Source organism: Ixodes scapularis, unplaced genomic scaffold, assembly GCF_016920785.2.
Source record: "Ixodes scapularis isolate PalLabHiFi unplaced genomic scaffold, ASM1692078v2 PGA_scaffold19__2_contigs__length_565841, whole genome shotgun sequence".
Classification (NCBI taxonomy): Eukaryota; Metazoa; Arthropoda; class Arachnida; order Ixodida; family Ixodidae; genus Ixodes; species Ixodes scapularis.
In genome coordinates this window covers 315,921-342,971 of record NW_024609845.1, presented here as the reverse complement: position 1 = coordinate 342,971, position 27,051 = coordinate 315,921, and the positions used below count along the sequence as shown (strand labels likewise).

At 44.8% G+C, this 27,051-nt stretch overlaps 1 protein-coding gene across 1 annotated transcript in view; it reads right to left on the bottom strand.

Annotated features, from left to right (window-relative positions):
- LOC115320756 (zinc metalloproteinase/disintegrin-like) overlaps positions 1-27,051 on the bottom strand; it is a 110,452-nt gene that overhangs the window by 47,167 nt on the left and 36,234 nt on the right. The window contains 2 exon segments of the mRNA XM_040210337.1: positions 2,061-2,172; positions 23,824-23,873. Of these exon segments, the coding sequence (XP_040066271.1) occupies positions 2,061-2,172; positions 23,824-23,873 (162 nt within the window).

Here is a 27,051-nt window from a genome sequence, read left to right as displayed (position 1 = left end):
AGTGCCACCGCAGCGCCGTGACGTCAACACCGCGCATTGGTGTATGGAGCCTTTTCGTGGCAGACGCCACCAGGCGGTGCTCCAGTCTTTGACGTCAAGGAGCACTTCCGGTTTACAAAAAGAATGATCAAAGCCTACCTTAGAGCCACTGCTCGAAATGTCGATGAAACGTTAAACCGCCAGTTCTCCAAAAAAATGCCAAAAAGATCAAATGCAGAGGCGTGAGATCTGGTAAAAGTTTTTGAATATTCTTCTATACCAACTTGCGTCCTCCGATATGTTAAATTGCACAGCCGAAGTCCCTGGTTAAATATTCTCCGACTTTGTTGTCCGGTTAGAAGTTACGCTTCCTTGCAGTGATAACGCGAGCAAGGTCGACAGGCTTGGAAAAGACGGAGCAACCGGAAGTCGCTTGGAACGTAAGCAGCAGTGTATGTTTGTAAACAACGGAAATGGTCTATAGCCATTAACACGATCAGAATGGTGGCCCCAGCACTACTGGCAGATGCATCAACACTCGTCTCAGAGACCACTTTCTCCAAGTAAAATGAGTATCCAGTGGCACTCTTCAGCCAATTGTGGACCAGAGGCGCATTTGTTCGAACTATGAGCCGAAGATGTCGGGAAATACAAGGACAGACTTGGGAAGATAAATAATTTAATCCTGTAGGATGGCCCGTGATAATTTGACGCTTGCTTCGCCTTCTCTATGGTTATCCAAGACAGAAATAAACCTTATGTGCCAGGTGTAAAGTATTCCCGCCCTTTTCTTCTTAGTTTTTTTTATTTTTTTTTTATTTCTACGAATACATGAAAGGATAAAAACATAGAGAATGGGGACGAAAATACAACTTCTTTCACGTAGCTACAAGGTAAAATACACAAATAATAATAATCATCCCTAAAGATTTCAACGTTCTGGAAGGGGGAAAGAAAGGCAATTGGTGAAGGAAAGTGAAATTTACTATAAATTTAAGAGTTCTAAAAAGCACAAGTATCATGACGAGGTATTAGTAATCTGGCTATTTTTGGTTTTAAGAGTTTGACTTCAGTCTCTCAGTGATGATAAAGGTGTAGAAATATTCTTGTTGACGTTCCCCATGGCTAAATAAAAAAAAAATTCTGTCTTTTTTCCCCATCCTCTATGTTTTTTTCCTTTAGTGTATTCGCATCTAATTCATTGACATTCTCGTTTTCAAGTAACATTTCTAAATATTTCCGTTCTGATTCCTTTTCTTTCTCTTCTGATAACTGAGCAGTTCGCTTACATTCTTCTTTTTCTCATCTGCCTTAACAGACTCTCATTTCTCAAGGTTTTCTTTTTTTTTTTTTTCTGAAGGATCGTTTTTTCCTTTTCGAGGCTTTTCATGGGACAGGGTATAGAAGGGCTTACGGCAATGATGGTGGCATCATTAAATGTCTGTTGCTTGCTTAAAGAACTAGCTCTACTGTTCGTCCTTGTTCCTACTTGTTTTATTCAGCGTTTTTTCAAATTATCTTTATCAACCCGCTCTAAGTTAATTTTTATTTTGACGTTTCGTTTTGATTGTCTACCATGATGTGCCTTCAGCTGGCTCATATAGTACATTTTGTTTTGGCTATTATTTTTATGTGGCGATATTTTGATTGAATATATTATGAATGTTATATTTTTATATATATATAAAAACTCGTGAAATATTGTATGTAGAATAGTTTATTAGATAAAAATGATTGTCTTGACGTATTTATTATCGGTAAGCACACATATAACTACATGATCTTTAAATTGTATTCATAGGAGTCTGTCTTATATCAATATCGACTATGGGACTAACCGGAGCATTAAATTCGTCCGGTAGGGAAGTTTCTACATACCGACATACCGTTTCAATTAACCTAAATGTGGGTTCTGCAATACTCAATTTCATATAAAAAACAAGTAGATAAAAAATTAATATAAAAATACTACTTTTTATTCTTAGTTAATAATTGTTCTTATGCATCATTCACAAAACTCTGCTTTTAAGAATTCTTTACCAGTGAACAGAACTCTAAGATAATCTTGCAAAAAGACTTACATGTGTCCCATTTCGTGGGCAGCGGTGGAAACCATGAAGTACGTATGAGCGGAATCTTCCACTATACCGAAACGGGATTTTTCTGTGCAGAGTCCGTTAAGGTATGCGAGACCTAAGCGAAAGAAAAAAAAACGCAGGTTTGTTTAAGTTTTTTTGCCAAGTCTCCGAGACAAAACATATTTCAGCGACCATCTTAGTGAGATGTAAAAAGAAATAGAGGGTGTTTTTTTTTTTTTTTAATTTACAAATTTGTTTTAAAAAAAGCTGTGAAAGCTACATTTACGCTCTATGTGCAGATGAGTTATACTACCAGGGGGACATACGGGGGGGGGGGGGGGGGGGAGCTAATCGTTACATTCAGTCCTCTAATTAAGTATAATTTGTTACTTAACTTTTTAAAGCGTGAAATTAGACATAAGGTTCCAGTCAGAAACTTACTGATCATCATCGGAAACCACTAAATCAACTCTTTTTAGGAAGAAATAAGACAGGGGCAGCATTTTACGGCGTTTTGAAAAAGCGCTTGATATAAACGCGTTTCTAGGTTCCGGTTTCTTATTGGAGCGCATCCCTGCGCCCGCGGTCCTGCTCCCCGGTGGTCGCAGCGCGAAGCCACTCCCTCGCCTCCCTTGTACGATGGAGGGAAGTTGGGCGCACGTGTGTTGTGCGTCGCAGCCACTGGAGAGCAGGAACGCGGCGCGGAGATGCGCTCCAATAAGAAACCAAAACCTAGAAATGCGTGCAAATGGAGCGTTTTTATGGAACGCCATATGCTGCCCCTGCGTTATACCCTTCTAAAAAGAGTTGATTTAGTTAGTTACGATGATGGTCGGCAAGTTTCTAAGTGGAGTCTAATTAAAATTGACTAATTACAGAAGGTAATTAACAAATTTTGCTTAACTAACCGACTGATCACTACGATTTTCCCCCTATGATATGTCCCCCTAGCCGTATTACTCACCTGCGCAAACCGCATAAGTGTAGGTTTTGCGGTTATTTTCGAAACAAATCTGTAATGCTTAAAGAACACTTTGTAATAAAGATACGTTGAACCATGTCCATCTGGTGTTTCTTGGGGGATCGTAAACTTTGACTGCTCGGGGAAAGAAACTGAAACAGTGGCGGTCAACTGAAAGGCCTTGGTTGCTGCATTAAATTGACACTTTCTGGACGCTACTTGACGGCTATTCAAATAAGAGAGTGCAGTTACCCTTGCAGTAATATGCGACTGACATGGTCTTAAGGCTGGTTCTCACATTTGCGTTCGGTTGTTATCTAATGCGCTGACTCATTTTGTTCCACGGTACGCGTTGCGCAGACTTGATACTAGGTTGGGTCAGTTTTGCCAATAACACTTGAACATTTACGATCGTGCAACCTAAATCTCGGTTACAGTACACCTTCACAATTATCCTCCGTCTGATTGCGCCCATCGGCCGAAATCCAAACCCGCCTAAAAAGTTTTCTTTTTTTTCTTTTTACAAAAGTATCAAACGCTTTAAATGATAAAGTTATATTCGCGACAAACAACGCGCACATGAAGATATTTTTCTTTCTCCAAAAAGTTCAAGGCTGCCCAAACGGTGTACCTATTCATGTGGGCGAAATAAGGCCGCATATGCACTTATTACACTGCCTGCAGTTTCAGTAAAATACAGCCTCTCGTGTAGCGCATCTACTTCAGGAATAGGTACGGCCATCTACTAAGAAATATGACATGGAGGCCCAGGATTATGAAATATTCAATAAAGGTTCCAACGTGTTTTCCTACGGGAAAGAACCTAATTCCGTGTGGTGACGTCGGAAGGTTGATTGTTTAGTAGTTTGCTTGAGGACATCCCAGAAAAAAAAATGCGTCCCTGCATTTTAAATATATGCGTTTCAGGGCTTAAGGTGTCTAGCATAAGAATACAGTGGACGCCCCACAGCGTTCATATATTTCTTCTATAAAGGAAGTTTTCGCAGGAAACATACCCGTGTGTAGTTTAAAGAAGGATGTAGGTAGAGCAAGTGGAATTAACATATTTTTATCACGTAATATAACGTCATGCCCTGAGCAGACATGCAACGCTGAACGGTACCCCGGAAAAAGAAACACGGTTTTAATAAGGTCTCGAGTTAACCACTTTTATTTGGCGCTTGAGAAATACACCAGACAAAAACGCACAGACAAGAATATAAAATACATCAATTAGTTCGCGAAGAAGGCTACCTATCCTGCTTTGCTTACACCATCACGAAGAGACAACGAAAGAAAAACTCTCTACTGGCAACCTGGTTTGGATTACAGCGCGCAGAAAGGGGGTGGTTTGATCAAAATAATAATAATAATGGTGAGTATGTTTATACAGCCGGAAGTTAGTCAGCCTCAATGGTCTTCTGGTGTCTCAGCTCTAGAAGATAAATCTGGCCAGCGGAGTATAACCGCTAGTCTGGGGTATTTAACGTGCGCCACGCAGTAGTGAAGCACGACCGCGCACCGGTACGATGCTCATCCATATCGAAGCGGGTAGGGGTGGAGATTGACCCGACGACTCTTAGGTTCTGCAGCGCGAGATTTCGCTCCGCGTGCTCCAAGATGGTGTGCGTATGATAAAAAAACATGCAAAAAAGGCCCTCCTTTTCTGATGATATAAGATAGGGTGGCGCAGCAACTTCTTTCCCATCCCGAGCTCCAGATAAAAACAGCAAAGTCCCGCTGCAGCTTTTGTAAATTCACAGTGGTGCACGTTACGACTTAAAGCATATCACAAGACCCAACATTTAAAAGAACGCTACAAGCAGTAGCGCGCCAAAATATTGAGAAAACGTACCTCCTCCATATTTACGGACAACCGTGGATCACTAAACATTTGGTCCTCTACTGCGCAGCGACGGAACTCCCGGATATTCAGTTTGCGTTGGCGTAAAAGTGGTACCATTGCACATATCAGGTTTCATAGCCCACGTTCTATGGCAAAGGCGACAACAGTTTTCCCATTTGACAGCCGCACTTGATAGCTCATTAAATGATTTCAGTTTCTCCGCCACTTCTGAAATGCTTGCCTAATCCTTATAAACTAAGGCTTCGACGTCTGAATACGCGACCAGTTTGATCTCTCTCTACTTTGGAGCTTGGATACGTCTATATATTCTTCTTAAGAGCATTTTCACAAAAAGCCTCTTTATAAATTCTAGACAATAGAGGTGACATCGCGGAGGCTTGTTCAACGGCAAACAGTACATTATTGCGCGCTGTTGTACGTCCGTTAATCTGGGTGGTACATCCGGTCTCTGGTACTTGAACAGAACACATCATAAATTCGCCCATGTTTACACGTTTTACTATTTTATACCGCACAGAGATTTGTACGCGATTGAAGGTGAGATTGAGGAAAGTGTGGTAGGCGATTAAATGTTTTGTTTTATACAATACACTGTGCGTGAGATGATCCTACTGTATAAGTCGTCTTTGGCAAATTATCCGCATGCTTGTGCTTGAGCAGTGTCAAGGGCCCGAGAACAAGTCAAGCTGCCTACGGCAGCTTTTTCTTTTTCTTTTTGGTGCACCCATCATGATCGATGGAAATAAATAAAGTTATTGTTAAAGTTATTATTAAAGTTAATGGTCTGAAGCAATTCCCACCTGACCCAGATACTATTCACACAAATCTAATATACATTTTGCGAAGTAAATGTTTGTTACAGTACACCTTCCTTAGTGGATAAGGTCTGGTACTCGCCGATTATTTCACAAATAATTTCTGTAATATTCTGCCGAAAATTTGAATCAATTCTATATGATCCACTTTACTGACCTCTATTGGTCGATAGGTCTTTATAGTTTTGTAGCTTTTAATCATCACCGACACTTGGGATTAGCACAGTACGCTTTTATTTATAAATGAGGTTGGTAGTTTGTTTTGCGTGCTTTAAGTGCCACTGGATGAAGGAACCCAACCATGACGTTTCCGCAATTCTAATATATTTCCGCAGTCAAATCCTTAGGTCATGGAGACCGTTTAGTCGGAAAATTATCGGTTGCGGGTGAAATTTCGGCCACGCCTAGTGGTCCTTTTAGCCTCTCCTTTATCTCGTCATGAAGAATACGCAAAACCGCCAGATACTATTGAAGCTTTGCGACATTCTCATATCCCTTACCCTGGAAGAGATTTGTGTAGCATTCAAAGGATGCTCTCTAAATGACTTCGTAAACGCTACTCGAATGAACAATGCATTCTGTTTTTCTGTTTCAAGTTTTCTTTCCTTTACATGTCGAGACTGAGACCTTAATGCTTTCTAGTGGGACGCTCATCGAAAGTATATCTTTCGGCACAAGTGCGTGGAAAGTCAGCTCTATAGACTTTGTTTTTTGTGGTGGCCATCATGTTTACTTTTGATGTAGCTGAGTTGGGACGATGCAGCAAATCACTTTATTTGCCGATGAAAAGGCGCAAGATATCTATGGGTTTGTGCCAATAGTTATACTTTTTCGATGGCTATGCGTTTTAGAGCGCAGCTCTTAGGCGCCCGTTTCCGGCTTGAGCGGCGTCGGCGTTGCCGTCGCCGTCGCCGTCGGCGTAACCGCGCGGTGCATTATGGGTAAATTTCCCCGCTAAATCTAGCGGGAAAATTTCCCCGCTAAATCTAGCGGGAAAATTTCACCGCTAAATTTAGCGGAAAAATTTCCCCGCTAAGTCTAGTGGAAAGATTTCCCCGCTAATCTAGCGGAAAAATTTCCCCGCTAAATTTAGCGGAAAAATTTCCCCGATAAATCTGGCGGAAAAATTTCCCCGCTAAATCTAGCGGAAAAATTTCCCCGCTAAATCTAGTGGAAAAATTTCCCCGCTAGATTTAGCGGAAACATTTCCCCGCTAAATCTAGCGGAAAAATTTCCCCGCTAGATTTAGCGGAAAAATTTCCCCGCTAAATCTAGCGGAAAAATTTCCCCTCTAAATATAGCGGAAAAATTGTCCCGCTAAATCTAGCGGAATAAGTTCCACGCTAAATCTAGCGGAAAAATTTCCCCGCTAAATCTAGCGGAATAATTTCACCGCTATATCTAGCGGAAAAATTTCCCCGCTAAATCTAGAGGAATAATTTACCTGCTAAATCTAGCGGAAAAATTTCCCCACTAAATCCAGCGGAAAAATTTCCCCGCTAAATCTAGCGGAAACATTTTTCCGCTAAATCTAGCGGAAAAATTTCTTTTCAGGTCAGGTGACACCCCCAGGTCACGTGACACCCCCAGGTCACGTGACCCCCACGTGACCTTGGCGAGGGGGTCATGTGACCCCTCCAAGGTCACGTGACCACCCCTCCCCCCGATAACACGTGACCCTCAGTACCCTTCCCTCCTCCTCCTCAAGAGCTGCGCTCTAATTGGGCGTTACAGGGAGTTGTAAGCGGCTTTAATTTTTTTTATTGTTGTTATGCATAAAAAGTTTACTCTTGGTTTCGTCGGGCAACCGAACTACGTATTATTTTACCACGACAATCGTCACGCGGAAACGGTCTATATTTCTATGATTTCTGTACGTGATATTGCCGCGCGCGTAGCTGGCCAGGTAGGCAGCGCGGCCGTGGACTAGCGGTTGTCGTGCTTGCCTCCCGCGCGAAGAGCCAGGGTTCGATTACAGGGAGATACTCGTATTTTTTTTATTCTTTCATTTTAATGTTTTGGTGAATTCAAGAACATTGTTGCTTATTGTAGGTCCGAATGTTCCACGCGTCGAAGTTTCTACGCCAATTATTCCAGAAGCCCACAGGTGTACATAAGGGGCTTCGCGTGGCGCGCCAAAGCCAGTCTCGCCCAAGCGCTCGATCCTGCCGTTTCGCCGACATCGACGCCTGCGACGATAGCCTTTCTCTGTTTTTGTTTTGGCACAAGTTCGGCCCATTAAACGTTTAGTTTCTTCAGTTATTCGCCGCCTCATCATTTGTCATTCGTGGCAATATTGTTCTTTACTAACCTAATGACCTTCACTAACCTTCCCCGATATTTGCATTCGAATATCCGGGCTGTCTCAAAATCTTCCAGAAAGAAGTTATCGTCGATTTTCTTCCAGTAAACTAACCCACTGGAGCGCTCGAACGGTCGAAGTTTTAACGAACATTTTGAATATTGTTTAATTTTTCAGGTGCGCTTCCATCGCCCCCCTGTGTCATACTGATCAGTTTGTGTACTGTTTCATCGTTAACCTCATCCTCCAGAATGCTGTTTTTAAACTTTCACACATCCCAGTAAAGCTTGTACTTTTTAAGTTGCCCACCAATACAAAAGGAAACTAAAGCGTTATAAAAAAGAAAGCATATCGTATTTCTCATGCCCAGTCAATATTTCGATCGACACGTAAATTCTGTCAAGGTGAGAATCACTCGTCGAATGGAAATATGTAAAGCGCAAACTTGCACTGGCTCTTTGATTGTTCGACACATCATGAATACAAAACATGATGTCATTTGTTTTAAATAGTTTGCGTAACTATCGTACTGCTCAATATTGATGGCCCTAACAGTCGCTTCGTAAACGCAATTGAAGTCACCCAACAGTACAACTTTCTTTCACATTCTAAGTAAGGCAGAATACTCTCAAGAGACACTTTTCTATTTTTATTATCATTCGGGTCATACACGTTAATAATTCTATTATTTAATTACTTACGTTACAGTCACAAATATTTACATACTAACTGTCTGATAAAACGCTTCCCACCCTTATATTTCCCAATTTTCTTTAAAAAAATGTAAATTTCCTTTGTTCAATCTAGCAAATCCAGGGAACACAGAATATTTTATTCGTGCATTAGCGTCACGTTATAATTTGTAATGTTTGGTTACCGGAAGCTATGGGTGGATTAGGACGCGCTGCACTCAAAACACACACTCGTGCTTTCCGGGTTCATCAAATATCAAGGCAAGTTTAATCTTTTTCAGGAGTGCAGTGTCCCATGGGCATTCTTTGATGAGAAGTTTTTTATGCGTTCTGCCTTTTTTGTGGGTGCGTGTAGGTCCCAAACTTATTTGTGCTCTTGGTTTTCATGACACGTCTTATTGTAACTGAAGTAATAGCGAAGGGAGGAGGTTTATCGTGCTCTTTACGGTATCTATTGACTGTTGTCTGAAGTAGTGACGCTACATGCGACCTGCTCTATCCCTTGGTACTAAGATAAAACAGCGCACAAAACATCGGAGGAAGTGAAAAGTAGTAGAACGAAAGAGCGCTGACTCCCAACTAATTTATTTATAAAGAGGGGAAAAGGAGGTAAAAGAAGCCACGAAAATAGAACCCCACGTGAAGTGAAGAAAATATAAGAGAAAAAGAAAGGGAAGAAAACATGTACATGATTGAAAAAGAATAAAAAAAATAAAAAAAGAGAACTAAAGAAAGGGGAAGAGAGAAAAAAGTAGAAAATGACACTTCCACGCCTGGCCGGCCAAAGTTACTGCGAATAGGCGTTGTCCAAAGAAGACACCTCCTTAGCACTCAGTTACAGAGACGGATGACTGACCCATTGGTGTCCTTTCCTTTCTGAATTTGAAAGGCCTCGTGGATCTCATGAGTAGTCCTGTCTTGAAATCTCCCAAGGACAGTTGTTTCACCAAAAGTCGCTGTGCACTGGCAGGGCCGACAGTGTGTAGGCAGGTGTCCTCCTACTGTGGATTGAAGTGGATAGAAATGTTCTCTATCCGGTCGTTGAGGCATCGTTCAGTCTCGCCTATGTAGCATCTGCCACACGTCAGAGGGATCTTGTAGACTACACCGTCCGTGCAGGTAAAAAACATGTTCTTGTGCTTCTTTTGGCATTCGGCTCGTGAACAATTGTCAAGGATGTAGCCCACATTTGCTCAAATCTTGGCTAACCTTTGGGTGGGGGAGGGGGGGAGGGGAAAGCTTCGCGTTGAGATCATACCTGTTTACGATTTACTTTAAATTGTGAGACAATGTATTCAGGTACGGGTCTACGACTGGACGCTTCTTTTGTATATTTTTCCTGCTGCCTACCATCCCTTTTATCCTTCTTCAGCAATGACACCATGTCCTCTATTACAACTGCGTGAGGCTAACCGTATGCCTGAAGGCGTTTAAGTTTAGAGGAACAACTGGCCTTTACGTTATGAAAACACGATTTTTCCAATGCCGAGCCTAGAATGGACATGGCTAAGCCCCTTTTTACGATCTTAGAGTGGGAGGATGTGCAGGGCACAATGGTCTTTTTTGACCGGGGAGAGTACGACCAGCATAGGTGATTTGTGTGGGCCGATAGCGATAAATCTAAAAATTGCAGGGTCCCATCCTTGGGTTTCTCGAACGTATACATTACTCCCCAACAAAACTCAACGAAGGTCTCGACTACGTGATATACAACATCACCTTCCACCCCGTCTCGTGCACAATCAAAAGGTCGTCAACATATCGAAACTCTTTTCGTAAAGGCAGTGAACTGAGGGAATCATGGATACTTTGATGGAACCTGTACACGAAGATGTCACCGAGAACAGGGGCAACGTACGACCCAATACATACACCAGACTTTTGGAGGTAAAGGTCGTCCCTCCATCCGATGTACGTAAACTTCAGATAGAAAATTAAGAGCTCTAGGAAGTTCTCCTTGGAGATGCCGGTTGCATTACGGAATACGAGCTCGCCGTTACATTTAATACACGATTGAACCGCGGCAAACAGAGGTGGATGGGGGGATGGAATAAAAGAGATCTTGAACATCCACACTAACAATCTCATAATGGCCATATTTCTCTAACCGTAGTGACTGCACCACTGCTTTAGAATTGCGGAACAGGAATGGATCACAGAGGCTTAAGCTGGAGAGGTGCTTTTGGAGGTAGGCAGCCACTTGGCGCTAAAATATCTCGCTCCGTGACAATAGCCTGGAATGGGCAGGCCTTATTCTGTGTCTTGGCAAAGAATAATACCTGGAGGTGCAACCATTCCGCTTTCTTGATGTTGGCGGCCAGCTGAGGCAACGCATCGTAGAACAGAGGTCCACTGCCCTACGTTTGGACTCTTTGAGGGAAGCAGGCTCTGGGCGAAAGTTCTTGTTCTCAGCCGCATTAGCCCTGTCTTGGAACATTCCTTCAGAAATGAGCACAAAGAGTCCTGCCTTGTCTGGTTGTGGTATGCGTACCTGATTGTTCAATGCAAATCTGACCACTGGATGGGGATCATGAAGACGTGTGGTGCGGGCTGGCATGCTGCAAAGAGCATCTACACATTCCCAAACACATTGTGGTGTAAAGCCTTCATCCACTCTGCTGGACTCACTTCGAGATAACTTCAGAAGCTGAGGAGGCTGGAGAGTCGGCGGCGTGCAGAAATTTGGGACCAAGGCTGAGGACCTTGCCTATTGTAGGCGATGTTTGTGTACTCCCAAGGGAGGAAAAACTACTTATTGGCAACTTCCATCGAATTTGCTGCCACAAAAAACTCGGCTACCTCTCGCACTGACCCGTTCAAATCAAAGAAGGACAGTCGGTCCCTCCGTGGGGCGCCCTTTTGTGCGGCACACACCGTCCACAAACAATCTTTAAGGAACCAGGCTTGTCGGCAGTACTCCGAGCGTAGGACTGCATATTTTCTTGAAGTGTACCGTCGAGGGTGCCAAAAGTCTCACCAGGTCAAGTAATTATTGTGGACAAGCACCCTGTCTGAAGTGCCAAGAGGCTACCCTTGCACAGGAGAAGTATTGGGCCGCGAGGCTTACCAGAATGCCCGGAATAATAAAAGGAAGAGCAGTGATGACAAAACAAGGGCTAATTGCACAAGAAATAAGCTGTTGTAAAGTGGCAATTTGAGTTAGTTGGTACATCACTAAGATTCCCTTGGTACCTTATGATTAGAGTTCCGCGTTTTCGGGGTTTATTGTTATTGGGATGCGGGTGCTAGGGTGTTTTTCCGGTTGTTGTTTCACAGATCCGATGTTTTTGTATAAATCTGTAGCATCACACTCTAAATCAGGGTTCATCGGGGCTTTTTTGTCCAAATTATAATAGGGGCATAATAATTCCCTACCTCCAGGAAACGAACCCGAAACCCGAATACTCTGCAAATGTCCCGGCACCGATAACAGAAAGACAGGATATAAGGTATAGGGTTCCGAAGAAAGAGACAGCCTTACAGACGTTCATTTCGGGGCTGCGTTTTGAATGAACATATAATAAAGCTCTGGATAAAATATTTCTTCCAGTGAAGTTGAGCTTTTTTCTTTTCTTTTTCAATGACAGCAATAATTTGGGGTTTTGCGGTTTTCGCCGATTTTTATGACACTGTCTTGCGGGAAAGCTTTCGGGGTTCATTGGTATTTACCGGTAACGTACGGAACCCTCGCTACTATCAACCCGTGATGCCGTGAGTTCACGGGCGGTTATATGCTTCGTTATTTGGGAGCCAGTTGCGCGTACCGACGATCGCCGGCGGAATAGCTATGCTGGCCTATGTACCACACACCACCGATGGTCGCCTGCGGAAAAAGTATGCTAAGTATGAGTGGTTACTTAGTAGCGTACTATAGTATACTACTAAGTTCCACTCTCCATCGATCGTAACTTGCGGACTATGTATGATCAGTCGCAGACCGTCGCCTTCGGACTATAGCAGGCTGGACCAACAATGACTAATTCGAAGCCTTCTTGCTTTAGTCGATATTCCCTAAATTTCCTCCTTAATTTTTTATTAACTAGTAATTATCACTGGCCGAAATACGCTGAAAACAGGGCCCATAAAAATTGCCCAATGTATTTCGGATTAGTTAAGCTATTCACAAAACTTTGGCATATACTATCCAATACCATAAAGTTGTAATATTAGGTTTTCTTCGCATTCCCCATAAAAGAGGGTCTATTTGACTGTATATTTTGGGCCTTTTGTTTTTCTCCGTTGCACCAAGCAGCTTAGCACTTCTGTGTCTAAAATGTAGACAACTGTTTATCAGGTGTAAATAATCATGAAAAAAGAATAATTATGTACACAAAAGTTGTTGGTTCCGAGATATATGTTCACGAAGGGTAATGACTTCATCGGATCGTCTACGGAATAACACCAAAGAATGATGCAAGATTTGTGTGTAATCACTGCAATATATTTCCAACAACCCAGGATAAGTGCCTCATGATTACAGAATAATATGGGGCGTAACATTTAGTTTTTTACCGAAGTATGAGAAATAATTCTTGGAAGCGATACTTGGGTCATCCATAATTTTTTGAAAGGAGGAACTGAACGCGAATACTGCGTTTTCCTGTCAAGTTAAATGAGGGCGTGCCCGCTACCTTATAATTAATATATTAAAAGATAAATCACCGTAAATTGAGTGGAGGGCGAAGTAAACTAAGAGGTTAAGCAAATGATTGTTTAATGTAAATTGCTTTCGAGCTTGAAGAACAGGGTGTCAAACCATATCCAAATCCACAAATGAAATAATAAATATGTGCAAAACCGGAACAAACCAAGTATGTTTATCAAACCGAAAAAAATCAGCAATCAAACATTGCGTATTCAACCCAGACCGGAACAAAAGGAGAACTTCATGTGGCGGCTGCCGCTTCATTAAAAAACCGCTAGACGTAATAGATGTGATCCGTGCATGTTTTTACGGGTAGCTGGGCGATGTAAATTTATAAATTCAAGGCAGCTGGGTCAGCTGCGCGCTTTTGCCTAAATAAACGGCGACGGGAGACTGCCCAAGATTACTAAACCAAATAAATAAAATCCATGTCTGTCTGCAGCACAACTTGTCATCACGCTCCTAGCTGTTAGCCCAAAGATGATCAAGAAATATTCTTTGTTTGTGTTGCTGTTAAATAAACATGAGAACAGCGTTTTATACAATTTAACTGTATTGAAGAGTCTCTTTCTTGAGTCACCGAAGCGTTATTACTCGACCGAGGAATACGTTTAACAGTTCAAAAACCTTGATGTGACATGAAACGTATAGACAGGTCCAAACGCGCAGATGTGGCAGGCGCGATTACCCACCCGCTGAGACGAGCCGCAATCAGAAAGATTTGATTGCGCTTACTGCCTTCGCTAAAATGTTACCTTATACTGATAAACTAAGGACAGACGCTTAAGCTTATTTCATATTTGGTTATGGCGAATCCAGCATAACAGCGTTACGATAAAACTTGACACCGTTGCGCTGACATAACATTCACGAGAGTTCACCAGATGCACGACAATGTTTTCTGGCATGTAGAGAGAATTCCCAGGGCTTGGAAGATTGCACAAAATGTCCGCATTCCTTTCAATCATGCCGCGTGCGTTTGGAAAGCGAGTTAATTCAAATTTTGTGGTTTTGCGCTTTCTGGGTACAATAGAAACCAAGCTGCCGCCTTTTATCAAAAGGTTAAAAAAACCTCATTCGAATAACGCCTCCAATCGTACCAGAACGTTCCATTCAGACGTAGTCGCTCAACCTTCACAGTGGTTTACCCAGTTCACTGTATGATGTGGGATTCTATTGAGAACTTCCGACCAAACAAGGACGCGTGATTCAGCAAGTTAATATTGTTATCCGTGGTCATAACTAACCGTCTCAGTAAAAATAAAAAAAATAATTCTCCTTTCAAAGCTAACGAGGCGGAAAAAAATAGTTGTTTCTACCTATAGTTTTCATTTTTCTTTAAATAAATTCACCTTAGGGATGGGTTTCGAAATGCATTTATATTTTTAGGTATATTTACTTTGATGCTAAAAAAATTGTCAGTGTCTTTTTTATATCTTAAGTTTCATACTGTATGAAAAACGTTATTTCATGAACGATGGTTTATATTTGTTAAGGAGACATTTAAACAGTTGTTTCAGGAAGTGAAGATACATGTTTAAACAGACAAGCGCGCACGCACTTGTGTGTGACGGTTAGGTGTTTACCGAGCTCCTATGGGACAAACCCAGAAACATGAATTAGAACAGCGCGGTGGCGTCGGCTGAAACCAGTCACTTGGAGAGGAAAGATAGCCGGATGACCCTCCAGGCTCTCTCTTCCGGCAAGCGACTGAGAACGGCCGCGTTCCTTTATGCACACCCCAAGGCAAAACTCTACCAGATAGGCGACGTGGGGACTTTCTAACCGCCGCTTTTGAAATTAAGAACGTGGCGGAACTTGGCGCATTCTATCTCAACCACGCGTGGGTGTTCACGCGGAAGAATGCGTCGTCGTGTGACTGTCTGACTTTCCACGGAGAGAGATTTTAAGGTGAGAGATTGCGTGATCCCGGACCCCAACGTGACCGAGGCATCGCTTCGATTCCATGGGTGGCCAAGATACATGAACGACCAAAAGGGGAGCGGCGCCTTCCAGCCCTTCGCCAGGCTTCAGTAAATTCAAAGGCAAGTGTTATGGGTGCCGTGTGGAGATTACGAGATCGAGACTTCGACCAGGATAACGAAGCTCATTCTTTACGATGTAGTCGCCTGCCGCACAAGGTGACAGTCACCGGCTACTGGGTTCTTTTTTTTTGTGGCGGCTTGACCGCCTCTTGGTCTCCGCTGTTAGCAGCTGGAACACAAAGCCCGTCAATGTAAGACACCCCGGTGCCGGGAGCGCCGAGAGGATGGACATGTAGAAGAGGACTACGTGCCAAGCCACACGAACAAGATTAAAAGGCCCATGATGTAAACTGCAAACATACCGATGATGGACCACGAGGATATGGAGGCAACAAATGTAGACGACCTTACCATGCTTTCGGCCACGGCGGCGGAGAAAACGGCGACCAAGGAAGGCATGCAAGCCAGTGTCGCCACTATGGCCGGTGGACGGACGCCGCACAGGAAGCACAAATTGACGGCTGCTAATTTGGAAAAAATATAAGTCGCCAGCTGATGTTTCCATTGAGACGGCTGCCCTAATAACAGCTGAAACAACCAATTGGTCATCGAAGGCAGATGCTGCAGTGAGAACGTCTTCGCAGGGGGTCCGAATATCGGTGATGCAGAGAAAATTTAAAGGCAACGAGATAGTCCACCAAACAAAGCGCCAGACGACAGAGGCTTAATAAGAAACGGGCGGCGCCATCGGTCCCCCCCCCTCAGCGCCTCAGCGCTTGCGAGTGAGCATGCACATATGGCGGACGGTACGGTTCATGGCCTTGGCGGCAGGCGGCTGTGGCCTTCGATGCTACCGGCGCTCCCGTCGGCGTGTCCCGCTCGCCCAGCGGTTGGTTTGTCTACGGTGGCGGTGGTGGCGGAGGTGGCGCGCGGCGCGCCGCAAACCCGCTGACTGCGCATCCTTTTCTCTTCAGATTGGGAGCGGCCGTCGGAGCTGTTGGCAATTTTTTTTTTTGTTTTTCTCCACCCGTCGACTGACCCATCTGCCCTTCCTTGTATTAAAACGTACGCGCGGGCGTGTTTATTCGGTGGATCGGCATGCCGAAAACATTTTGCGCCCACGGGATGTCGCGGCAACTACAAAAACACCGAAAAAATCCATGTGTTTGAGTTTCCCCAATACGGTGACCGTCGGCAAGCGTGGACAAGAGCTATGCCGCGGGAGAATCTTCTTGTATTGAACACAGCAGGGTAATAACTCCTCCGTGTTTTGAGTCGCCGTGTGTCTTGTACAGTTTCAGTCGCTTCCTCAGTCTCTTGAGCTTCCGTCGAATGACTTACAACGATTGGCTTTATGTCGGGCGTCATTCAAAAACGACTCAATGTGCTCAAAGCCCTTAGTAGTATTTGGTCACATTCGACAGCTTACGTCTAGGACTCGAGATGCGAGCGGTACTTCGGTACTCATGCAGACCCCGTGTAATTCCTCTCGCAGACTGCCATGACGTTGAGTGCTGCACCAGGTGGCCAGGTTAACGGCTCCTTCATTAAACTATTCATTCTATTACTTCGACTGGTCAACCGCAATCACGGTCATGAGAAGCCCGGAGGGTCCCTCGTTGTTATCCCCAGGTAGGCCTGGTCAAGTCACTACCAGTCTTGACATACCCGTTGGGTCCGCTTCAGCGGTCACCTCCGGTGGCCGTGCCCCGCCCTGTCATGGTTATGAGACTCCTGTTGTGTCTTCTTTTGCGGGGTATCTTCGGAAGCCCGCCCGGCATGGTCGTGGTCATCAGGTAATCGGCGCGTCCGTCGTTGAGGCGGATGGCGGGATGCCCTTTGAGGCCCGCATCGGTAATGATGCGAGCGGCACGTCTGTTTCTGCGTTTAATTCTAACGCAGTTCCCTTCAAGTGGAACGGCGGGGGGAGGCCAGGCCCGGGCAGGACTTCAGGGGCCAAAGATGGTCTCGACTTCGCAACATCAAAGATGGCTGCCGCGGAAGGCAAATCGCCTAGGGTCCCTTGCCAGCGCCCCCGGGCCCCGACTGCAACAACACCCGAGCAAGAAAGTCGGTAATACCCGTGCCCGCGGTACGTTGAACCGAATCCCCAACTAAGACAATGGAGCCACTTATGACAGTTACTGTGCTCGGCGTTCCAATCGCCGCGCTCCTCGACACTCGTGCTAAGACATCACTTATTGGAGATTCGATATTCGAGGTTTGCAAAAGGAAAAAAAAACTTTTTTCCGGACAGCAGGTGTAAACTTGCAGGTAGCGTCGGTACTTGTACTACCTGCTGCATGTGCCGTGAGATCGCGAATCTCTTTCCACAGCAAGAATCGCAGGCAACGGTTTGTGTATATGCCGGAAGTATCAGTACCCATGATCCACGGGACACAATTCCGTTGAATTTTACGGACAGATTCTTCTTCCCCCTGACAAAGTCAACAGGGCGGTGGATGAGTGTACCGGTAGCAGCTCGCAGAAGAATTATCTCCAGCCCCTGCTGGAGCCCTTCTCGCCGATGTTCACAGAAAGACCTGGGAACCCCGATCTCCAACGGCACTGAATCGAAACCAAGGATGCGTGCTCATCCCGCGGAGGTTAAATGCGAGAGCCATAAGTGCTCACAAGCGGGAACTTCTTGATGCGGCGCTGACGGAAATGATCGACACAGGCGTGGTGATCCTTGATTCAAAGCTTCGCCGGTGATCCTTGGTTTAAAGGACGGCACAGCAGGTCTTTGCGTTGATTACACGTGCGTAAACGAAGTGCCAGTCAGAGACAGTTATTCGTTTCCTACTATTTCCTCGGTAATTTACGCTCTAAAACACAACTGTTTTCGCAACTTTCGACCGGAGCCGGGGATTTCTCCACATGGAAGTTCATCCGGCTGATGTACAGAAGTCTGCATTCATTTGCCACAGGGAGTTGTCTTAATTCGCCCGCCTTCACCTTGGCTTGTTCAACTCTCCCGCAAGCTTTCAGTGACTAATAAACGTTGCCCTCCGTGACGGGAAGTACGAGTTTGCGATGGCGTACATGGATGACGTAGTTGTATTTTCAGGAACATTCGAGGAGAATCTCGTGCACCTTCGTGTCAGACTTGAACGAATGCGCCAGGTTGGCCTTACGATTCATCCAGATAAACTTCAGCTGTCCTCGCTTGTAATCAGCTTTGTTGTAGATATATAGCGGCACGCTCCGCCCGAATGTGAACAAGCTGCGCACAAGAACGCAGCACCCACTCCCTCGCAGTGTCAAACGCTTACAGAGGTATCTCGTGATAATTCCCTACTATAAAGATTTCATTGCCTAATGTGCCAAAATGGCAGAACCTTTGAACGCATTGCTTCGTAAAAAAAAAGAAAATGGTGGGGGGGGGGGCAACAAAAAAAACAACAAAACATATGAGTGTTTTTCATGGGCTCTCACTGAAAATTACGTGTCTAGATATTCCCAACTTGTATCGTTCGCTCATCCTGCAGACCGACGCAATCGATTGCAGAGTAGGAGTGATTCTTTTACAAGAACATGACAGCGTTCTTCGTCCCGTAGCCTCTGGCAGTCATACACTCACCGGAGCTGAACGAATCTACTCAGCAACCGAAAAAGAGGGTCTGGCGATTATTTCCGCACTTAAGAAGTTTGACATGTACCCTGACGGCTTTTTGTTTTGCATTCATAGTGACCACCTGGTTCTCTCGTGGCTCAACGGGCTTAAAAATAAACCCGCAGGACCACTCGCTCAATAGGCGCTTTCGTTGCCGCGCTACAATCACGCTATCGACTACAAGCGGGGAGGGACGTTTAATCACGTTGCAGATTCGTTTTCCCGGGCTACACTTTTCGAGCAGTAAATGCATGTGGATCCCGACTTGATGGTACTGGCCAATGCGGCGCTCATCACACAAGATTCGCGCTTGGGAACCCTCATGAGAAGGGGGAAGCTCTGGGCGGCCCAGCTGTCTGATGGACTATGCCAGTAGGTGGTACATCGGCTAGCAGAAGAAAGCTCATCTGGCACCGGGAGTCCCAGAGACTTGGGCTGATATTTGCTGAGCAGCGACAAAGGCATGCTGAGGTACATCCATCAGGCGGGCGATGGGTCCTGCGGCCCGCTAAACCGAACTGTGATACCTCGCAAACCGTGTCAGTCATTCATAAGACATGCATGATTCCGCCAAGGTAGGCCGCAGCAGTTGAAGCATAACTTAAGAAAAGTTGTCCCTTATTGCAACGTAGAAAAGCTTGAGGCAGGATGTAATTAGCTACGCGCGAAGCCGCACGGTATGGCAGAAGGCGAAAGCAGGAGGTGGCCAAACAACAGGTTTAATGCAGTCGGTCGAAAGCAAAGCGCGTTGCCTGTGATCGTTTTCGGTCCCTTTCCCCGTAGTCCACGCGACGAACAATATTTGCTACTTGTGACCAAGCACTTCACGAAGTGGGTCGAAATGTCTCCTTTGGACATGCTAGACTCTGGGAAAATCTGGAACTGTCTAGCTGAGACGTTCGCGCTTTAGCTTTCCGGCATCGCTCATTGCAGAAAACGACACTTATTTTGTTAGCAAGATTTTCATGGATGCGAGCAAGGCACTAGAGATACCGCTTAGACTAACTTCGCCGTACCATCCACAAACAAATATCATAGAAACAGTCAACCGTAACTTCAAGCTGATGCCTGTAGCGCATACAGATCGGCACAAAGACTGGGAAGCAAAACTGGCAAAAATGACATTCCCTACCCGACAATAATCAACCAACTACGGGTTTTACTTCGGCTCAACTTCAACGTTGGAAAGAGCTCGCATCTCCCCCGGGAAGTGACCTTCTTTGCACAGATGCAGCAAGCATGCAGCGCACCACTACGCACTTCGCAGAAAATCTCGGGAAGCGCTTCACGGAGGAAATGCGGGAAGCTGGAGAGAGCCTCGACATCTCGAGACTGCGGCACGCAACCAGTACAGCGAGGGGAGGAACCTGCAGCTCGAGGTAGATTCGGTGCTGAGAGAACTCACCCGTTGAGTGATGCTGCGAGAGGCTTCACGGCCTCTTTAGCAAGGAGATGCGAGGTCCTGCACCATGTTAGCAAGAAGCTCTCCAACCTGTCTTATGAGCTGATGCATGGCGAATATGGTGACGTGTGCCAGTCCATTATGTCACCAACATAAAACCTTTTTATAAACGCGAGGAGGTAGACGTATCGCAGGTTCCACACGGCAACAACCTTGACCACCTCTCGGAAAATTCCACACCGTCTCTACCGAGACACAACCTGCGACTGCGGTGGGGACTACGAAAGGAGCATGAATCCTAAGTGGACTATTTTCATGACCATCTCGGTATTCTTTAGGAGGGTTGAAGAGAAAGTAGCCCTGCTCCCGTATTGCAGTTGGGCAGGCGTCGTCCTCGGGCGCAACCACTTATTCTTGCCGCGGCATGGCCTCAGTTTGCTTTTAATTTCTAGAGCATCGGGCCAGAGACGTCGCGGCGGAGACGCAGCTCCCATCATCAGAACCACCACAGCCGCGCCGGTAGCGTCTGGAGGTTCTCGGACAGGATTTCGGCCCATCTGCGGAGACCCTCTTTGGCCCAGACGGAAGGCCACCCTAAGATTTCCTAAGACATTTCCTGTTGTGTTTAGAAGGGGGAGATGTGTGGGCAACCTGGGGATCCAAAGCGTTGGACAAGTTGGCCCGCATGCCAAACCGTTCATAGTTGTTTCTACCGCGAGGTGTCCAAGTGTATATTTAGGTATTTAGCGCACAAGGTAAAGAGAACAGAAAAGATAATAGGGCCACTCAAAGTTATGTTAACTGACAGAAAAATAAAGAAAAAGAAAAAGAGAGAATGACCTACCGCGGAAACGTGCATCTATCACTATCCCGGTGAATGATAGTGGCTCGTTCATCTAGGCTCGTGTGGGCCTTTCATTGTCTGCTAAAGGAATTATTGTTCCTTGTTTGACAGCGTCACGGTTCATATCCCAAGAAGATGTGGAAGGCCTCCAGCAACTCGCGGGTCAATTTTTCGTCTTTCCTGCCCAAGACGCTTGTCTCGATAACTGTCTGCATGTGCACTCCCTAGAATGGATTGGAAAATGTCCGCCAACTGTAGCCCTCAAAGAGTAATCATGTTCACAGAGTCGACCTTTGAGGCATCTGCCCATTTGTCTTATATAGCTCTTGCCATAACAAAGCGGTATCTTATATACGACGCCCGAATCACAGAGAAGAAATTACTTTGCATGCCTCTTGGTACACTGTGCTGTGGGTACCCTCAGCTTGCGCATTCATTTCAGGGCAACTTTCACTCTTTCTTGCAGTGGTGAAAAAACTACTCTGACTCCATAGCTGCTTGCAACGTTTTTTGTTACATTGTGGGACATCCTATGCAGGTACGGTATTACCACTGAGTCCTGACCTTGTTTTCTTTACACTGGTCTGATTCGTCTGGAAGCATTTCGTTTTCTTCACCAGAGCATGTGCCACATCAGCCAATAGGGCTGACGAATAGACAGCTTTTGTTTGCCTCTCGGCTTGCCAACTGAACCTGGCTGCCATATAATGAATGCAGGACCTTTGTAATGCAGAGCCGTTAGAACTATGCCCCTCCTGATGTATTGTGGGTTGGCCGGACCATAGTCTAGGATATCTTCCTTGGATCGTGGGCAGTACGACCTACAAGCTCGGGTGACACCCAGTTAGAGGGAAAGGTCCAAGAACTGAAATTCCCTTTTTTTGGGTACCTCAAAGGTGGACCGAACGCCCCCTCCGTTCTAAGCAAATCGCCATAATACCTGCCACTTGTGTGTCCCTACGTTCGCCATCTTCAAGAACTACCCGAAAGTCATCAACATAGCGGGCGTCCATATTCACTTTTTTGCTTTCAAACGCACTTTCTATGGCACAGTTCACTGCCTCCCATATGGATGTCACTATGGACTGGTGCGATGCAGGAACCGATACATACTCATGACTTGTGCAGATGGCAGCAATTCCGCCACCTAACTATCATAGACATCAGGTAGGAATGTAACAGCTCCATAAAGTTTTTGATATGTACCCCGCTGGAACTTCGAAATGTGAGCTTTCCATTGAATTCTTACAAATTATCACCGACGTCAGTACCTGGTCATGTGGTAAAGAATAAAATAGTTACTCCACATCAATACTGATTGCAGCTCAGAATTCATTCCACTTTTGAGTGGCAAGAGCTACATAGACCAAACGAGAAGATGCCTCATTGATTGACTCCGTGAGCATGATTACTCCTTGAAGGCTACAATGGGGGGGACATCTTCCAATTCATTCTATGGAGTGCACATGCACACCATCATTCGGCGAGACAAACATCGCGGGGGGAACATCGACAAATTGACCCGCGAGGTGCTGGTGGCCTTCCACATTTTCTGTGACGACAGGAACTGTATAAGTGTAGAATCCGTGACGCTGTCCACGAGGAAAAAGAATTCCTTCAACAGACAATGAAGGGCCCACACGAGCCTAGTTGAACGAGCCACTATCATTCACGGTGCTGGTCGTAGGTGCAGGTGTCCGCGGTGGATCATTCTGTCGTCTTCTTTTTCTTTCTTTTCCTGTCAGTAAACATGGTGTTGTGAGAAACGCTGTCTTCTGTCCTCTTCTTTTTCTCTGTACTTCGTGCGCTAAATAACTCAATCTATTAGACTGCCAACTAGCCCAAATGTCAACTTTACTACGGTCCAAGTGCATTTGGCCCCGCGAGTGGCGGTCCGCTGCTGACAAAAGGCTGTCGCAGCGTATCTCTTGGGATCGAGGCGCTGGAGATAGCGGTCAATACATTTCTGCGTGTTGTTAAACGAGTGAGTTGTGTCATTCGGTGAGACGGATAGTAGCAAGGGAATTTCTACAAACTGACTTGGACATTCCGTCAAATTAAATGAAGATGCAATATCGCTTGATTGGGTTGATGGGATGGGAAATATTGATGTTGCTTACTCCGTAAGAGGGCACTGTAGAAGGGAGAAATGAAGAGGAGATGGTAAGTGTCGGCGTCGTCAAGTGACGTGAAGTTTGTAGCTCATGCAAAATAATGTCACATGGCCTCGGTTTTCCCGCTAAATTTACCGGGGAAACGAAAGCGTCTGTAAGTCGTGGCGTCAATTGTATCTTTTATAAATTTAGCATGAAATACATGAGCGTCTATTTGTATGACATTAGAAGCTTCCACTAAAAAAATAACTCATGTTGCAAAACAAGTTATTATTCCTAGAGGGGTCAGATGGGCAAACATAGACTTTGGTTTTAACGAGTCAGTTTTACGCGAAGCGTCATAATTGCGTGGTTTCTGCCACGCGTTTTTTTTCAAGAAGGTGAATATTCAGGCACATCTCCACCACATAAGGAAAATTGCCACACAAAAATGTTTTTCTTTAGAGGCGGGTCTATTCATCAATATGTTCACTTCATTGTTTTATGGCGTAGTACACAAATAGTCAATGTTGATTTTACTAACCTTTAACATCGGTAGAAACATCTGCACCATTTCTGTTGGCGAGCTCCAACCTGTTGGAAATTGAATTGAATTTAAGTGTGAGTTTTATGAACTAAATTATATAGGCGTCCCTGTTGTGCAAAGGCAATAGTCATTATTTAGGATTACAGTTGAATCAAATAATACTGTATAACCTACTCAGTGCGATGTATTTCCACAGTGGCTGTATGGCGCATTTTCGACCAATATTTTTATTATGGTTTATTAAGCTTTGTTAGCAACATTTTTTTATTCTTGGTGTACAGGAACGCCACGCTCTCTTACATTCGTAACCAAAAGCAATTCGTGTGTTTACGTTATTTCTTTTCAACATAAAAAAATATTTCCTGATAGAGAAACAAATATCTACCCGGATTATTGAAAAAGTATTTAAAATTTTGAGCTCAGTCGAGCAGAATAGGAGCGGACTAACTAGGTAGGTAAGATTTTATTAGTAACTAGGTAAATGAATAGATTCTAGGGTTTATGAATAAGGAAAGTAATGAGTAGAGTTCCGTGTTTTCGGTGAACGCAGATAAAACCGAAACATAAAAATGAGCCACCGAGACGGTTTCAACAAAATGAATCAATGAAAAACAAGTGCGATGTCATTGAATAAGAATGACCCCAAGTTCATTGGAAGAAAACATTGATCTGAAAAAACTGTGAGTGCGCAGGCGGGCTGGTGGATGTTGATCATAATGTAGAAAACCCGAGATTGTGGTAAAAGCAAGGAAACGGAGTCGAAGATCTTTTCCTATGTCTTTCCTCTTCGACTCCGTTTCCTTGCTTTTACCACAGTCTCGGGTTTTCTACATTATGATAAACATTGATCTACAGTTTTTGCTTTGTGTAAACCCGTTAGAGGGCGCCCCTAAACTCTCCCTTGGGCTGCCTGTTTCTTGGTGAAGCGCGACGTTTGTCGATTTTCTTTCTCTTATCGCGGCCAGGACGTTTTGGAAGCATTCGTGTTACATTCATATTTTCTAAGGGTTCATGACTCCCATTCATTAGACTTGTTTTTTAACTTAGGCTCTGATAAGCGGCGATGTTTGTGCGACACCAAATATTGACAACAAAAAACACCAAACATATAAAAAATATCCTCTCCTCCCCAAGCCGAAAAAAACACCCCGAATTTTGAAGACAATTGAAGACCCTAGTAATAGGAAATCCTTGTAAATTCGAGCACGTGTGGCTCTAAGGAGGTTTATTTACACGACGAGATCCAGTATGGTAACGTGCAGTAACATAAATCTGGAGCATTAGTAATAATTCTTCCAGGTGCCACTCTTGCCGAGACAAGCCGTTAGACAGAAGGTTGGAACGGGTTCTTTCGATTTCACGCGACCCGGGTGTCGCTGCACTCATTCTCGTGGGTAACTATTAAAATTGCTCGGCGTGTTAGGCCAATGGTTAGTTTTGATGCGGAATGACGAAGATACTTCGCCCTTTATTTTCATCTTGTGTCGCTTTTAGTCAGTACAATTTAGATTCCGCGACAGCATGTATAACAATAACAAACGAAAATTAAAGAAACATCATATTACCATGATACCTTGTGAGGAGGTCAGTTCCAACCTTGATCTTAGTAGACAAAAGCTCCCACTCCCCCCCCCCTTTTTTGGCAGTATACAACTCTTATTGGTGTTTTTTTAAAATAGTTTATATTCAGGTCTCCTGTGCGCACTTTACGTGACCCCAGACAATATGAGTTGCAATATTGAATTTGGCCTTGGTGCTGGTGGTGCGATCTTACCAGCCTTAGCATTTTTCTTGATAAGAGACTTTAACGATAAGGACTTGTAACTAAAGTTTTCATCAATTTTCTGCCCGGACAACACCTTCATTCGAAATCTTACAAATACAGTACTGATTCAATACAGGCCTTTCATACTCATATTTATAGCAATCGAACTTCGCTCACGACTGATTCTATCGTTAAGTCGGTCGAAAATTTGTTTTACAAATCATCCTAATATATATAGGGGGACAGCTCGGCACCATACGAATTGAAAGCACACATGGATGTTTTTAGAGCGCAGCTCTTAGGGGCCCGTACCCGGCTTGAGCGGCGTCGGCGTAATCAAGGTCACCCCAAGGTCACGCGACCCCAAGGTCACCGCAAGGTCACGTGACCCCCAGAGGTCACGTGACCCCTCCCCCAGGGTCACGAGAAACCCAAAGTCACGTGACCCCCGAGATCACGTGACCCCTCCTCCCGAAGTCACGTGACACCCCCGGTCACGTGACACCCCCCGAGGTCAGGTGACCCCCCCCCCCGCCGAGCTCACGTGACCTCCCCGATGACGTCATCGTCACTGATGACGTCACCGGCATCCGCATCGTCATCGTCATCATCACTGATGACGTCATCAGTGACGTCACTGATGACCTCACCGGCATCCGCATCGTCATCGTCATCGTCACTCATGACATCATCAGTGACGTCACTGATGACGTCACCGGCATCCGCATCATCATCGTCATCATCACGGATGACGTCATCAGTGACGTCACTGATTACGTCACCAACATCCGCATCATCATCGCTGATGACGTCATCGGAGTCCGCATCGTCATCGTCACTGATGACATCATCGGCATCGTCACGTGACCCCCAGGTCACTTCACCCCCCCCTCCAGTAACCTATTCTCCTCCTCCTCCTCAAGAGCTGCGCTCTGATTCGGTGTTACAGGGAGTTGTAAATGGCTTTCTCTTTTTTTACTCTCAAACATATCTAACGTTTAAAAACGCAAGTTCGCAGGCTTACGAGGAAGTGCTGCTTCTTTATTTTATTTCACTTTTCAAATTATAAGAATTGTTACAAAGTTTGCCAACCAGCTAATAGCACACAGATTAGAATGTATCAAGCGTATATATTTAACCAGAAGCAAGCGCAATAAATGATTAATAAGCAAACCACTTATCATGGGTTCGGACAGGCTGTGTGCTCCATCAATGCGATTAGTTATATGTCCCGCGCCATCAAAGAAAATATATTCTGGTCACTAGTGTATTTTTATTTGACCATTATATTTATGGAGGCTCAAAAAATTGCTTGTAAGTTTGTTCTTCCGAGTACAACTTTGGTATGAACATGTAAAAAAATGCCAGTAGTCCAATCTAAGCTAATAAAACGTGACAATCTATCGACCTGTTATGTTTTCCGAGTTTTCAAAATCCAATTTATATAAGCTTGTCAAATA